Below are 17,500 nucleotides of genomic sequence, written 5' to 3'. Positions count from 1 at the left end.
ATACAGTACATGTCTGTACACATACAACATATTAACAAGGGTTTTCTTTTAACCATTCATAACAAAATATTTTTCACAAACCCAATTTTGCATCTAGAGGTATTACTGACAGCGCGCGCTCTCTCTCTCTCTCTCTCTCTCTCTCTCTCTCTCTCTCTCTCTCTCTCTCTCTCTGTAACTTTCTTTCCATATTTGTTGTATGATTATCCGACGTAACTACAAGAGCTCATGAGAAAATCAGGGTTCAATTATCTATGAAGAAGAATCAATTATTATCATTATTATTACTAGAAAAACTACTACCATAATTGGAAAAGGAGAATGCCAAAATACCAAGGGATCAAACAGTGAAAAATAGCCCAGTGAGGAAACTAAATAAGGAATAGTAAATAAATTATAAGTAATGATGAAGAAAATATAAACTCTTGAAAGATCAATAACAACGTTAAAATAAATCTATCATATATAAACTATATTACGAGTAGAGCGCAGACCTCCGCATCGGCAGCTTATTTCTCGACCTTGACCTTAACATGTATAAATTGGCGTGGATTTTCATACACTCAAATATGAACGAAGTTTGAAGTCTCTGTGACAACGATGTCCAAACTTATGGCTGATTACGGGAATTGGACATTTTGCTTGACTGTGACCTTGACCTTTGACCTTGACTTCCTAAATTTTAATAATCTAAAGCTTTTTACATAACAGTTAATCCCTGCAAGTTTTATTACTCTACGTATAAAATTGTGGCTGTGAAGCTATTCACAAACATACACACAAACAAACAAACTCACAAACAATGGGTAAAACATAACGTTCTTCATACTTCTTTGGCGGAGGTAAAAAGCTTGAACTTCTAAAGTTCCACTTGAAAATGAATTCTATTCTAGAGAACTCGACAGGACGATAGAAACCAACCCACTCTCTTAAGAAATTTCACTGAGAAACCAACATTTGACCAGCAAAAGCCTCGAAAAAGTCTACTGGAAACATTCTTGCCTGGCGATCTGCTGGATAGTTTCTTGTAGTGTCTGAATCCTCACCATCCCTGTGAGCTAAGGGTAGGTAGTTGGAGGAGCCTATATGTCTTCCTGCTAAATCATCATCTGCCATTACCTGACCCTCCCTGGTCCTAGCTTGGGTGGGGAGGGGCTTGGGCCTGATCATATGTATATATGGTCATTCTTTAGGGCAGTGTCACTGTCCCTTGCCTCTGCCATTCATGGGCGGCCTTTAAACTCTTTAAATTAATTCTGCAATTGTCTGTGTCCCTTGCCTCTGCCATTCATGAGTTGCCTTTAAACCCTTTAAATTAATTCTGCAATTGTCTGTGTCTCTTGCCTCTCCCATTCATGAGTTGCCTTTAAACTCTTTAAATTAATTCTGCAAATGTCTGCCATTCATGAGTTGCCTTTAAACTCTTTAAATTAATTCTGCAATTGTCTGTGTCCCTTCCCTCTGCCATTCATGAGTTGCCTTTAAACTCTTAAAATTAATTCTGCAATTGTCTGTGTCCCTTCCCTCTGCCATTCATGAGTTGCCTTTAAACTCTTTAAATTAATTCTGCAATTGTCTGTGTCCCTTGCCTCTGCCATTCATGAGTTGCCTTTAAACTCTTTAAATTAATTCTGCAATTGTCTGTGTCCCTTCCCTCTGCCATTCATGAGTTGCCTTTAAACTCTTTAAATTAATTCTGCAATTGTCTGTGTCCCTTCCCTCTGCCATTCATGAGTTGCCTTTAAACTCTTTAAATTAATTCTGCAATTGTCTGTGTCCCTTCCCTCTGCCATTCATGAGTTGCCTTTAAACTCTTTAAATTAATTCTGCAATTGTCTGTGTCCCTTGCCTCTGCCATTCATGAGTTGCCTTCAAACCCTTTAAATTAATTCTGTAATTGCCAGTGTCCCTTCCCTCTGCCATTCAAGAGTTGCCTTTAAACCTTTTAAATTAATTTTGTAATAGTCAGTGTCCTTGCCTCTGCCATTCATGAGCGGCCTTCAAAACCCTTTAAATTAATTCTGCAATTGGCAGTGTCCCTTGCTTCTGCCATTCACGAGTTGCCTTTAAACCCTTTAAATTAATTCTGTAATTGTCTGTGTCCCTTGTCTCTGCCATTCATGAGTTGCCTTTAAACCCTTTAAATTAATTCTGCAATTGCCAGTGTCCCTTGCCTCTGCCACTCATGAGTTGCCTTTAAACCCTTTAAATTAATTCTGCAATTGGCAGTGTCCCTTGCCTCTGCCATTCATGAGTTGCCTTTAAACTCTTTAAATTAATTCTGCAATTGTCTGTGACCCTTGCCTTTGCCATTCATGAGTTGCCTTTAAACTCTTTAAATTAATTCTGCAATTGTCTGTGTCCCTTGCCTCTGCCATTCATGAGTTGCCTTTAAACCCTTTTAATCAATTCTGCAATTGTCTGTGTCCCTTGCCTCTGCCATTCATGAGTTGCCTTTAAACTCTTTAAATTAATTCTGCTATTATCTGTGTCCCTTCCCTCTGCCATTCATGAGTTGCCTTTAAACCCTTTAAATTAATTCTGCAATTGTCTGTGTCCCTTACCTCTGCCATTCACGAGTTCCCTTTAAACTCTTTAAATTAATTCTGCAATTGTCTTTGTCCCTTGCCTCTGCCATTCACGAGTTGCCTTTAAACCCTTTAAATTAATTCTGCAATTGTCTGTGTCCCTTGCCTCTGCCATCCATGAGTTGCCTTTAAACTCTTTAAATTAATTCTGCAATTGTCTGTGTCCCTTGCCTCTGCCATTCATGAGTTGCCTTTAAACTCTTTAAATTAATTCTGCAATTGTCTGTGTCCCTTGCCTCTGCTATTCATGAGTTGCCTTTAAACCCTTTAAATCAATTCTGTAATTGCCAGTGTCCCTTGCCTCTGCCATTCAAGAATTGCCTTTAAACCCTTTAAATTAATTTTGTAATAGTCAGTGTCCTTGCCTCTGCCATTCATGAGTTGCCTTTAAACCCTTTAAATTAATTCTGCAATTGTCTGTGTCCCTTGCCTCTGCCATTCATGAGTTGCCTTTAAACTCTTTAAATTAATTCTGCAATTGTCTGTGTCCCTTTCCTCTGCCGTGCATGAGTTGCCTTTAAACCCTTTAAATTAATTCTGCAATTGTCTGTGTCCCTTACCTCTGCCATGCATGAGTTGCCTTTAAACTCTTCAAATTAATTCTGCAATTGTCTGTGTCCCTTGCCTCTGCCATTCACGAGTTGCCTTTAAACCCTTTAAATTAATTATGTAATTGCCAGTGTCCCTTGCCTCTGCCATTCATGAGTTGCCTTTAAACTCTTTAAATTAATTCTGCAATTGTCTGTGTCCCTTGCCTCTGCCATTCATGAGTTGCCTTTAAACTCTTTAAATTAATTCTGCAATTGTCTGTGTCCCTTGCCTCTGCCATTCATGAGTTGCCTTTAAACCCTTTAAATTAATTCTGTAATTGCCAGTGTCCCTTGCCTCTGCCATTCAAGAGTTGCTTTTAAACCCTTTAAATTAATTTTGTAATAGTCAGTGTCCTTGCCTCTGCCATTCATGAGCGGCCCTCAAAACCCTTTAAATTACTTCTGCAATTGGCAGTGTCCCTTGCCTCTGCCATTCATGAGTTGCCTTTAAACTCTTTAAATTAATTCTGCAATTGTTTGTGTCCCTTGCCTCTGCCTTTCATGAGCGGCCTTCAAAACCCTTTAAATTAATTCTGCAATTGGCAGTGTCCCTTGCCTCTGCCATTCATGAGTTGCCTTTAAACTCTTTAAATTAATTCTGCAATTGTCTGTGTCCCTTGCCTCTGCCATTCATGAGTTGCCTTTAAACCCTTTAAATTGATTCTGTAATTGCCAGTGTCCCTTGCCTCAGCCATTCAGGAGTTGCCTTTAAAGCCTTTAAATTAATTTTGTAATAGTCAGTGTCCTTGCCTCTGCCATTCATGAGCGGCCTTCAAAACCCTTTAAATTAATTCTGCAATTGTCTGTGTCCCTTGCCTCTGCCATTCATGAGTTGCCTTTAAACTCTTTAAATTAATTCTGCAATTGTCTGTGTCCCTTGCCTCTGCCATTCATGAGTTGCCTTTAAACTCTTTAAATTAATTCTGCAATTGTCTGTGTCCCTTGCCTCTGCCATTCATGAGTTGCCTTTAAACCCTTTAAATTAATTCTGTAATTGCCAGTGTCCCTTCCCTCTGCCATTCAAGAGTTGCCTTTAAACCCTTTAAATTAATTTTGTAATAATCAGTGTCCTTGCCTCTGCCATTCATGAGCGGCCTTCAAAACCCTTTAAATTAATTCTGCAATTGGCAGTGTCCCTTGCCTCTGCCATTCATGAGTTGCCTTTAAACTCTTTAAATTAATTCTGCAATTGTCTGTGTCCCCTGCCTCTGCCATTCATGATTTGCCTTTAAACTCTTAAAATTAATTCTGCAATTGGCTGTGTCCCTTGCCTCTGCCATTCATGAGTTGCCTTTAAACTCTTTAAATTAATTCTGCAATTGTCTGTGTTCCTTGCCTCTGCCATTCATGAGTTGCCTTAAAACCCTTTAAATTAATTCTGTAATTGCCAGTATCCCTTGCCTCTGCCATTCAAGAGTTGCCTTTAATCCCTTTAAATTAATTTTGTAATAATCAGTGTCCTTGCCTCTGCCATTCATGAGCGGCCTTCAAAACCCTTTAAATTAATTCTGCAATTGGCAGTGTCCCTTGCCTCTGCCATTCATGAGTTGCCTTTAAACTCTTTAAATTAATTCTGCAATTGCCTGTGTCCCTTGCCTCTGCCATTCACGATTTGCCTTTAAACTCTTTAAATTAATTCTGCAATTGTCTGTGTCCCTTGCCTCTGCCATTCATGAGTTGCCTTTAAACTCTTTAAATTAATTCTGCAATTGTCTGTGTCCCTTGCCTCTGCCATTCATGAGTTGCCTTTAAACCCTTTAAATTAATTCTGTAATTGCCAGTGTCCCTTGCCTTTGCCATTCAAGAGTTGCCTTTAAACCCTTTAAATTAATTCTGCAATTGTCTGTGTCCCTTGCCTCTGCCATTCATGAGTTGCCTTTAAACCCTTTAAATTAATTCTGTATTTGCCAGCGTCCCTTGCCTCTGCCATTCAAGAGTTGCCTTTAAACCCTTTAAATTAATTTTTTAATAGTCAGTGTCCTTGCCTCTGCCATTCATGAGCGGCCTTCAAAACCCTTTAAATTAATTCTGCAATTGGCAGTGTCCCTTGCTTCTGCCATTCACGAGTTGCCTTTAAACCCTTTAAATTAATTCTGTAATTGCCAGTGTCCCTTGCCTCTGCCATTCATGAGTTGCCTTTAAACTCTTTAAATTAATTCTGCAATTGTCTGTGTCCCTTGCCTCTGCCATTCATGAGTTGCCTTTAAACCCTTCAAATTAATTCTGCAATTGCCAGTGTCCCTTGCCTCTGCAATTCATGAGTTGCCTTTAAACCCTTTAAATTAATTCTGCAATTGGCAGTGTCCTTTGCCTCTGCCATTCATGAGTTGCCTTTAAACTCTTTAAATTAATTCTGCAATTGTCTGTGTCCCTTGCCTCTGCCATTCATGAGTTGCCTTCAAACCCTTTAAATCAATTCTGTAATTGCCAGTGTCCCTTGCCTCTGCCATTCAAGAATTGCCTTTAAACCCTTTAAATTAATTTTGTAATAGTCAGTGTCCTTGCCTCTGCCATTCATGAGCGGCCTTCAAAACCCTTTAAATTAATTCTGCAATTGGCAGTGTCCCTTGCCTCTGCCATTCATGAGTTGCCTTTAAACTCTTTAAATTAATTCTGCAATTGTCTGTGTCCCTTGCCTCTGCCATTCATGAGTTGCCTTTAAACTCTTTAAATTAATTCTGCAATTGTCTGTGTCCCTTGCCTCTGCCATTCATGAGTTGCCTTTAAACTCTTTAAATTAATTCTGCAATTGTCTGTGTTCCTTGCCTCTGCCATTCATGAGTTGCCTTTAAACCCTTTGAATTAATTCTGCAATTGTCTGTGTCCCTTGCCTCTGCCATTCATGAGCGGCCTTCAAAACCTTTTAAACTCGGTAACACAACGAGCCGAGAAAACGAGCATCGACGTCAGAAAGCTTAACGCCCAACCGGAATGTGTGGCGCCAAAGCTTAATTGCTTAATTACCCCCAGGATCAATGCCGCTATTCCTGGCGGGGTGATGACAGCCTAACAAATGTACCTGAATTATGTTCTATGCCGTGCTGTCCAGTGGCGTAGTCTGTCTGTTTTTTTTTTTTTTTTTTTTTTTTTTTTTTTTTTTTTTTTAACGCTGACACGTATCTCTTCACAGTTTTTATATGACAGATCTATGTTAACGTTGTTACGGTCTCGAGATATTTTATATTCGTTATTCATTACTTTCCATGTATATTATTTATTTCTTAAATTCTTTTCCTCACTGGGCTATTTTTCCTTGTTGGAGACCTTGGGTTTATAGCATTCTGCCTTTCTAACTAGGGTTGTAGCTTAGTTAATAATAATAATAATAATAATAATAATAATTATAACAACAACCTTGATAATAATAATAATAATAATAATAATAATAATAATAATAATAATAATAATAATAATAAGAAGAAGAAGAAGAAGAAGAAGAAGAAGAAGAAGAAGAAGAAGAAGAAGAAGAAGAAGAAGAAGAAGAAGAACAGCCTTAATACTACTACTACTACTACTACTACTACTACTACTAATAATAATAATAATAACAGCCTTAATAATAATAATAATAATTTGTAGAGCTGTAGTCCTTTCTTTAATTAGACTAGTCTGTCTCGCATTCAAGTAATTTCAATTATATTTTCTAAAGCCAAGCTGCAAATCGAAAAGCATTAAAAAAAACTCTAAAAATATAAAGACAAGAGTTTAAACAACAAAACGAATTTGGTAAATAACATAAAACTACAAAGTGAGAATAAACTGGTTAACAAATCCATTTGGAAATAAGGTTTGCAAAATTCTTCCAGCATTTCCTCACAGGAGAAATAAAACTTCTCAAGAACTGATATTAAAACCTGCCACAAAAATAAGACATATCAGTTGCAAGAATATCTGAATGCAAGAATGATCAGAATTTTAAAATGGAAAATATATCTTGCTCTGTCGGAGAGATTAATTTCACGATCAAAGAGGAATTTTATAAATCTGAAGTTGTTTTTTTTAATAGAATAAAACTACAAAAGAGAACAATAATTTAAAAAATTAAAGAAATGTTAATCCGAATTCGTAGGTTAATACTAATGAAAATTTATAACTATTATTATTATTATTATTATCATTATCATTATTATTATTACTGGCTAACGTAAACTACGACCCTAGTTGGAAAAGCAGGACGCTATAAGCGCAAAGGCTCCAACAGGCAAAAATAGCCCAGTCAGGAAAGGAATTATAACCGATATGAGAAATAATGAACAATTAAAATAAAATATTGAAAAAACATTAACAACATCCAAACAGATAGTTCATATATAAACTATAAAAAGACTTATGTCAGCCTGTTCAACATAAAAACATTTGCAGCAAATTAAAAATTTTGAAGTTCTACCGATCCAACTACCCGATTAGGAAGACCATTCCACAACTTGGTCACAGCTGGAATAAAACTTATATAATACTGTGTAGTATTGAGCCTCATGATGGAGAAGACATGACTATTTTAGAATTAATTCCATGCCTATACTAATTTTTTTTAATGAGGCGCATTTGCACTGACTCGCAACGGTGCCCTTTTAGCTTGGAAAAGTCTCCTGCTATCTGATTGGTTAGAATTATCTTATCGGACCAATCAGCGAGCAGGAAACTCTTCCGAGCGAAAAGGGCACCCTTGCGAGTCGGTGCATATCTGCCTCAATAAAAAGAATTGACTATAGTATTATGAACAGGAAAGAACTGTCCCTGGAATTATAAAGACAAACCAATGACCCTGACCTTCTGTTTGATCATGATCACACATTTATTGATTTCGTGTCACATAAATTCTTAAATATCATATAGACTATTTAACAAGGTCCAATCATCATGACATTTATCGGGTGTTAAGCCTAACCTACATTTATTCTGTAATACATCTGTCCATCCATCTGACTGTTGATTACTTCCGTCAACGAAGTTTGAAGTAGGTTATGTTTTCGCCTCTGTTTGTGTGTTTGTTTGTGAACAGATTCCTGGCTACAATTTTATTTGTGGAGTAATGAAACTTGCAGGGATTAACTGTTATGTAAAATACTGGGAAGGATTAAATTTTGGAAAGCCTAGGTCATAGGTCAAAAGTCAAAGTCACGGTTAAGCAAAATATCCAATTCACGTAATCAGCCCTAATTTTGGACATCGCTGTCACAGAGACTTCAAAATTAGTTCATATTTGAGTGTATGAAAATCCGCGCCAATTAATACATGTTAAGGTCAAAGGTCAAGGTCGAGCAAAAGGTCGAGAAATAAGCTGTCGCAGCGGAGGTCTATGCTTTACTTATTTTTGGAGGAAACTACAGAAATGTGTTAATTAAACCGATACCGATAAAACTGCATGTTTTAAATATAATGTAATTTTTTGTATTCGATGCATAAAATTTCATGCGTTTCTGTATTCCAATTTCCCTGAAATGAATACCCTTAAAAAAGATCTTTTGCCTGAAGAACAATGTTGAGAACTTTTCGGAATATTGGCAAAACACGAAGGAAAAACCTTTATTGAAAAGTTTCACCAAAAGAACGAAAGAATTGTTTCCTTCCCCAAAGTAATCAAACTTCGTTTCTTTCATACTTGTTTAGGACGGGTTCGTTCCCCGTATTATTCGTAATTATAGAAGCTCGCGCGTAAATAGACACTCTTTTTACCGTGCAAACAGCAACATTCGTTTAACCGCGCAAACAGACACTCTTTTTACCGTGCAAAGACACTTTTAATGGCGGAAACAGACACTTTTTACAGCACAAATACACGCTCTTTTTACCCCGCAAATACACAATTTATATCGCAGAAATAGACACTTTTTACGGCACAAATAGACGCTCTTTTTACTGCACAAATAGACGCTCTTTTTAGGGCGCAAATAGGCACTCTTTTTACTGCACAAATAGACACTCTTTTTATCGTGCAAAGAGACACTTTATCTTGCAAATAAACACTCTTTTTACCACGCAAATAGACACTCTTTTAACCGCGCAAATAGACACTTAACAGCACAAATAGATAGTATTTTTCCTGCGCAAATAGACACTATTTTTACCGCGCAAATAGATACTTTTTATCGCCCAAATAGACAGTTTTTATCGCGCAAATAGAAACTATTTACCGCGCAAATAGACACTTTTTACAGCGCAAATAGACACTTTTTACAGCGCAAATAGACACTATTTTTCCTGCGCAAGTAGACACTTACTATCGCGCAAATAAACACTATTTTTTCTGCGCAAGTAGACACTTTTTGTCGCGCAAATAAACACTATTTTTCGCTCGCAAATAGACGCTCTTTTTACCTAAAATATACACACTTTTTCCCGCATAAGGTTCATGGAAGCAATAAGGTCAAAGCAGCAATCTATATAAGATTTATCCACAGATAAGGGTCGTGGTGGTCCATTGGAAACATCCCTGCCTAGCGATCCCGGGACAGGGGTTCGGGTCCCGCTCAAGCTCGATAGTTTCTTGTAAACTCTACAACCTAACCATTCTTGTGAGCTATGGATGGGGGCTATAAGGGAGCCAATAGGTCTACCTGCAGTCATCAACAGCCATTGCCTGGCTTTCTCTGGTCCTACCTTGGGTGGAGAGAGGTATTGTGCACGGACCATATATATATATATATATATATATATATATATATATATATATATATATATATATATATATATATATATATATATATGTGTGTGTGTGTGTGTGTGTGTGTGTGTGTGTGTATGTAAATATCAACCACAATGGCATTTAATACAGAATTTTAACTTCTGAATCTATATCCACTCGAATTCATTAATGGTAGTAGCTTCTGGCTTGGCAGAGATTCGAACTCGTGCCACCCAGCCGAAGTAAATTTGACAACTTTCTTTGAAACCGTAAGTTAAATGGACAAAGTCCATTGTATCCGTTAGTAAATTTGACAAATTTCTTTGTAACCGTAAGTTAAATGGACAAATTCCATTGTATCCGTTAGTAAATTTGACAAATTTCTTTGTAACCGTAAGTTAAATGGACAAAGTCCATAGTATCCGTTAGTAAATTTAACAAATTTCTTTGTATATCCATTGATTAATGAAATAAAACTATGGAATTTAATAAATAGAATCAAGGAATTTCATTTATGAGGAAAATATGCAAAATAAGAAAACTTCGGCAATTCGTTATACATATAACTCAATTTATAAGGAATTTGTTATCCCCAAAAGTCTTACGTCTGCTGATACTAGGATACCACATTCTTCAGCTTCTTTTATTGAATTCTTGTAAGTTCATATATTAAATGACAATACCCGTTGGAAAGTTTAAGGCTAATATTACCGTGATAACAGAATTTATTATATCAGCGCTCTTTCCTACACAGGTTAACCAATAACAAATATTCCGTATTACAGACATGTTATTAACTCCGCCAACGAAATTGGAAGGAGGTTATGCTTTTACCCAGTTTGTGTGTTTGTTTGTGAACACCTTTATGGCCACAATTTTAATCGTGGAGTAATGAAACTTGCAGGAATTAACTATTATGTAAAAAGCTGGAAATTATTAAATTTAGGAAGGTCAAGGCCAAAGTTCAAGGTCACGGACGGGGAAAATGTCCAATTCACGTAAGCAGCCATAAATTTAAACATCGGTATCACAGAGAATTAAAATTGGTTCATATTTAACTGTAAGAAAATCGACGCCAATTAATACATGCTAAAGTCGAAGGTCAAGGTCGATTCCAAGGTCAAGGTCAAGCAAAAGGCCAAATTCCGGTCATCAGCTATAGACACAATTTCAATTGTAAAGTAATGAAACGTGCACGGATTTTAAACTGTTATGTAAAGAGCTGGAAATTATAAAATTTAGGAAGGTCAAAGGTCAAGGTCACGGAGGAACAAAACGACCAAAATCAGTCCAAAAGGTTGAGAAATAAACTGCCCTGACGGACGCCTGCGCTCTACTGAGTGGCCCCTAGTTGTAATCGTAAATACTTGTATGTAGGATTATTTTCCAAATGAAAAAGTACACAACAAACATGAAGCATTGGCTTCTTTCAAACGACGGCAACATTGTGGCACAACCGACATATTTAGTGGCGATACCATAGCGTGACCCCCTGAGAAAAACTCCTTGTCTGGCCACTACAAATTTGGTGGCGCCACCATAGCTTGACCCCAGAAAAACGCCTTGGCTTGACACTACAAATTTGGTGGCGCCACCATAGCTTGACCCCAGAAAAACGCCTTGGCTTGTCACTACAAATTTGGCCGCGCTGCCATACGTGGTGGCGCTGCCATACGTGGTACCGCTGCCATACGTGGTGGCGCTGCCAGACATGGTACCGCTGCCATACGTGGTGGCGCTGCCAGACATGGTGCCGCTGCCAGACATGGTGCCGCTGCCATACGTGGTGGCGCTGCCAGACATGGTGCCGCTGCCATACGTGGTGGCGCTGCCAGACATGGTGCCGCTGCCATACGTGGTGGCGCTGCCAGACATGGTGGCGCTGCCATACGTGGTGGCGCTGCCAGACATGGTGCCGCTGCCATACGTGGTGGCGCTGCCAGACATGGTACCGCTGCCATACGTGGTGGCGCTGCCAGACATGGTGCCGCTGCCATACGTGCTGGTGCTGCCAGACATGGTACCGCTGCCATACGTGGTGGCGCTGCCAGACATGGTACCGCTGCCAGACATGGTACCGCTGCCAAACGTGGTGACGCTGCCAAACATGGTGGCGCGGTCACGTTAGTTACATTTGACTCAGTTGAAATACAAGGTGGGGCCACCGTGGTAACGTCGTGTAAAATTGTCCAAATATCATCACTTACAAAAAGGATATGACTTACAACAGCTGAGAGCTATAGTGACTTTGTTATATCATCTTCCTGTAAACTAAGCGACCTTGGATAGAAAAGACTGACTCTGGGAGGATGACAAAAGCTAATCATAAGCCAGACTTAACCCTTTGTCAAATAGACTCTAATTGCCTTAAGCTGTACGGTTACCAGGCAACGAGTCTCTTTCTTCCTACCCTTCCGAATGACGTGATGAAATGTCATTAAAGGTCAAATACATAGACGTACGTACATACATACACACTTAACGAGGTGTAAGGGAGTGCGTATCGCCGTAATCACCAAAGCTGTACCAGTTAAGGCCACCCATGTTAGGTTGGTTGGCTGTGGGAGTTCAGATCAAAATCTCCCACCATCACCAATACGCACTGGCCAGCACGGTGATGAATACTAGCCAAACCCCATACATGAATAAGGGCATGTCTGCATTTGTTGTTGTTGTTGTTGTATGTGTTCATGTGCGTCTCTCTCTCTCTCTCTCTCTCTCTCTCTCTCTCTCTCTCTCTATATATATATATATATATATATATATATATATATATATATATATATATATATATATATATATATATATATATATATATATATATATATATATATATATATATATATATATGGCCTATGTATGTATGTGTTTCATTTACCTTCAAAAGAAAATCTGTTACCCTTTTTAAGACATTTCTTTGTTATACTGAGAGAGAGAGAGAGAGAGAGAGAGAGAGAGAGAGAGAGACAAATGGTTCGTTGGATGATCTGATCGTTCGGAAAAACTCCAACAAGATATAGCGACGATGATGGATGAGGCCTGTTTCCTTTCTTGGAAATCGGGGTCCTATAGGATTTCCTTGTATCCTATGTCCTAGGCCCTAGGGGATTCTCTCTCTCTCTCTCTCTCTCTCTCTCTCTCTCTCTCTCTCTCACACATTTTCATGGGTCATTGAAATCAGCAATCTTGATTCGAAAGGAATAGACTAGACCAAGAAAAATTTCTTTAGGACTCTCTCTCTCTCTCTCTCTCTCTCTCTCTCTCTCTCTCTCTCTCTCTCACTTTTATGCGTCATTGAAATCAGCATTGTTGAATCGAAAAGAGTCGAGAAGACAAGGAAAAATGTCTTATCAAAAATGGATTTAGGCTGATTTTTTTTTATTTTTGGATTTTCATTTTGAATCCGTGAACTTCTTGTACATATATATATATATATATATATATATATATATATATACTTCCCATGCGTTTGATATAGCCATAGCAAATTATATATTTTAATGATATCTTTATTATGCATTTGAAAGTGATCTTCCAAAAGAGCAATTAGAAATCAGAGAGATAAAATTAACAGAAATGTTCCTTAATTAATAACATGATTAAACTCGTTTTTAATCACTGAATATAACTAGTTATCATTTTTATATAATAATAGTCTTATCGTTGCACAATTACTTTGGTACAAATCTCACTGACGTCTTCTTTAATTAGTCTTCATAATTGGTGCCAACTCTCTCTCTCTCTCTCTCTCTCTCTCTCTCTCTCTCTCTCTCTCTCTCTCTACCAAAGATTTTCACCAAAAATACATAATGTTTCTTCCTTTCAGTTTTCTGTGTTCTTCACTAAAAAAAAAAAAAAAAAAAAAAAGTCTTTAAATCAGTGAAAAAAAAGTCAGGTTCGTTTTTATCATGTCTGATCGCTCAAAGCATTTTCTATCCAAATATCCGCATCTTGTCATTTCAATTCATGAACTTTTTAAAAGTAGCTCTATGTTCTTCCATAACTTTCTACATCACAATATTTTCGTGTTTCGTTTTTAAACGTTGATACTTAAGTTATCCCTCTTTGGTCTGCTTTTAAACCTTCTTAAAAATACGACACATAAACATTTTCCTAATTTATTTACCTTGAATTCTCTAAGTATTTAAGAGAAATCAACAATTTTTCATAACTTTCTACATTGATTTTTTTTTTTTTTTTTTTTTTTTTAATATCTATTCGGTAGTTAGTCATTTTATACCAGCTTTTAAACCCTCTTCAAGATAATCATCATCATCATTTCCTCCTACGTCTATTGACGCAAAGAGCCTCGGTTAGATTTCGCCAGTCGTCTATATTTTGAGCTTCTAAATTGTACTAGATTTCTTTTTAATGAGACATTCTCACAGACTCGCAGTGGTGCCCTTTTAGCTCGGGAAAGTTTTCTGATCGCTGATTGCTTAGAATTATCTTGTTCAACCAATCAGCGATCAGGAAACTTTTTCGAGCTAAAAGGGCCCCCCTGCGAGTCGGTGCAAATCTGCCTCACTAAAAAGAATTGACTATAGTTAAAATATACAGCCTACCAAAGGAAATTCCAAAAATGGTAAAAAGCCTTAAAAAATACTTTACCTATCGCACTATTTCCCTAAATTCAACCTTTTTCTCACCACTGTTATATGTTCTCTCCTATCTTAGAACCTAATTTTTCTTCAGAAGGGAAAAAAAAAACTTAGCGTAAACTTGTTTTACTTTTTTACTTTAAAATTCGTAATTTATTTCCACTTATGACTACTTTCAAACACTCTTAAAAATACATTTACCTAGTTTTAAGTTAGTCTTGAACTATTTTCCTAAATTCAATATTTTCCTCACCACTGTAATATATTTTTCCCTACCATAGAAACATTTTTTCCTTAAAAAAAAAAGAAAAAAAATAACCTTGCCATAAACATGACCCTTCAAATTTGCACGTTTTACTGCGAAATATTAATACGGAAGTTATTTTCATTTATGACTACTTTCAAAGTCTTAAAAATACGAAATACTGACATTTTCCTAATTTTAAATCATAAATATTTTCCAGAATTTAAACATTTTTCTCATCACTGCAACATATTTTCCCCAACATTATAGCCGAACACCAAACGTTTTTTCTCATCACTGCAATATATTTTCCCCAACCTTATAGCCAAACACCAAACGTTTTTTTTCTCATCACTGCAATATATTTTCCCCAACATTATAGCCGAACACCAAACGTTTTTTCTCATCACTGCAATATATTTTCCCCAACCTTATAGCCAAACACCAACCATTTTTTTCGCATCACTGCAATATATTTTCCCCAACATTATAGCCAAACACCAAACGTTTGTTCTCATCACTGCAATATATTTTCCCCAACCTTATAGCCAAACACCAAACGTTTTTCCTTATCACTGCAATATATTTTCCCCAACCTTATAGCCAAACACCAAACGTTTGTTCTCATCACTACAATATATTTTCCCCAACCTTATAGCCAAACACCAAATGTTTTTTTCTCATCACTGCAATATATTTTCCCCAACCTTATAGCCAAACACACAACGTTTTTTTCTCATCACTGCAATATATTTTCCCCAACCTTATAGCCAAACACCAAACGTTTTTTTCTCATCACTGCAATATATTTTCCCCAACCTTATAGCCAAACACCCAACGTTTTTTTCTCATCACTGCAATATATTTTCCTCAACCTTATAGCCAAACACCAAACGTTTTTTCTCATCACTGCAATATATTTTCCCCAACCTTATAGCCAAACACCAAACGTTTTTTTCTCATCACTGCAATATATTTTCCCCAACCTTATAGCCAAACACCCAACGTTTTTTTCTCATCACTGCAATATATTTTCCCCAACCTTATAGCCAAACACCAAACGTTTGTTCTCATCACTACAATATATTTTCCCCAACCTTATAGCCAAACACCAAACGTTTTTTTCTCATCACTGCAATATATTTTCCCCAACCTTATAGCCAAACACCAAACGTTTTTTTCTCATCACTGCAATATATTTTCCCCAACCTTATAGCCAAACACCAAACGTTTTTTTCTCATCACTGCAATATATTTTCCCCAACCTTATAGCCAAACACCCAACGTTTTTTTCTCATCACTGCAATATATTTTCCCCAACCTTATAGCCAAACACCAAACGTTTGTTCTCATCACTACAATATATTTTCCCCAACCTTATAGCCAAACACCAAACGTTTTTTTCTCATCACTGCAATATATTTTCCCCAACCTTATAGCCAAACACCAAACGTTTTTTTCTCATCACTGCAATATATTTTCCCCAATCTTATACCCAAACACCAAACGGTTTTTTCTCATGACTGCAATATATTTTCCCCAACCTTATAGCCAAACACCAAACGTTTTTTTCTCATCACTGCAATATATTTTCCCCAATCTTATACCCAAACACCAAACGGTTTTTTCTCATGACTGCAATATATTTTCCCCAACCTTATAGCCAAACACCAAACGCTCTTAAAAACACGAATAATTAACATTCCTCTATTTTTAACTTAAACTCTCGAACTATTTCCCTAAATTCAACATTTTTCCTACCACTGTAATATATTTTTCCCTACCATAGAACCATATTTTCCTTCAGGAAAAATAACTCAGCCGTAAACTTGTGTCCCCTTCAAAAATGCAGGATCTCAAACACGTCGCCTCTTTTGGACGGGGAATATAAAAAAGGTCGCTCTATTCAAAATACAAATGTAAACATGTTCACCTTTTGAAAGATAAGAGCGTTTATCGTGTCGCCTCCTAAAAAAAAAAAAAAAAAAAAAAAAAAAAAAAAAAAAAAAGGGTCTCAAGTGGAGATAAGTGTTATCGGATTAAAATCTTGATCTTTCGCGTTCATGCCAAGCGTTATTTTCGTATCAAAGATATATTAGGTAGTTTTGTAATATCATCTACTGAATTCTTTTTAAATTTATGTTTATGGGATGAGTACTGCCCATAATTTAAAGTTTTATAATACCATCTCCTGAATTCTTTTGAAATTGCTGTTTATAAGAAGAGAAGTGTCCTTTATTTAAGAATTGTATAATACCATCTGAATATCTTAAATTGCTTTTCATAGGAAGAGTAATGTCCTTTATTTAAAAGTTTCATAATACCATCTTCTAAATTTTTCTAAATGACAGTTCATAGGAAGATTACTGTTAATCATGTAAAAGACAGTTTTATAATATCACCACCTGAATTTATCAAATTACTGTTCATAGGAAAATTAGTGCTCTTTATATGAATGAAAATGCAGTGTAAGGTCCACCATTAGTTCATCAAGATAGAAAAAAAAAAAAAAAAAAAAAAAAAAAAAAAAAAAAAAAACTTAAAATTTACAGGGCTGTTCTTGACAGATGGAGGAGAAACAGCCAACAGGAGTTGTGGTAGCCTATTGGAGACGTCCCTGCCTTGCAATCTGCTGGATGAGGATTCGAGACCGACTCAAGCTCGATAGTTTCTAGAAGTGTCTGAAACATCACCATCCTTGTGAGGTAGGGTACCCTATAGAATTACCTGTTGAGCTATCATCAGTCATTGCTTGGCCCTCCCTGGAGAAGGGGCTCCGACGTTGATACTGTCCTGATCCTTTCCTCTGCCATTCATGAGAGACCTTTAAGCCTTTGATTAAGCTTTTGATT

The 17,500-nt window shown here is 36.9% G+C and overlaps 1 protein-coding gene across 1 annotated transcript; it reads right to left on the bottom strand.

Moving 5' to 3' along the window:
• Positions 1-11,150: 11,150 nt before the first annotated feature.
• LOC137639809 (putative per-hexamer repeat protein 5) lies at positions 11,151-11,912 on the bottom strand. Its single transcript, XM_068372051.1, has one exon. It carries the CDS (start codon positions 11,910-11,912, stop codon positions 11,151-11,153), a length of 762 nt encoding a protein of 253 aa, XP_068228152.1.
• Positions 11,913-17,500: the final 5,588 nt, after the last annotated feature.

This window comes from Palaemon carinicauda, chromosome 4 (assembly GCF_036898095.1).
Source record: "Palaemon carinicauda isolate YSFRI2023 chromosome 4, ASM3689809v2, whole genome shotgun sequence".
NCBI classification, from domain to species: domain Eukaryota; kingdom Metazoa; phylum Arthropoda; class Malacostraca; order Decapoda; family Palaemonidae; genus Palaemon; species Palaemon carinicauda.
The sequence above is the reverse complement of the archived record's forward strand: the minus strand, read 5'-3'. Positions and strand labels throughout refer to the sequence as shown.

What these genes read in the sequence shown, in the direction of transcription:
- LOC137639809 (XM_068372051.1), bottom strand. Translation starts at nt 11,912, where the DNA reads ATGTTTGGCAGCGTCACCACGTTTGGCAGCGGTACCATGTCTGGCAGC.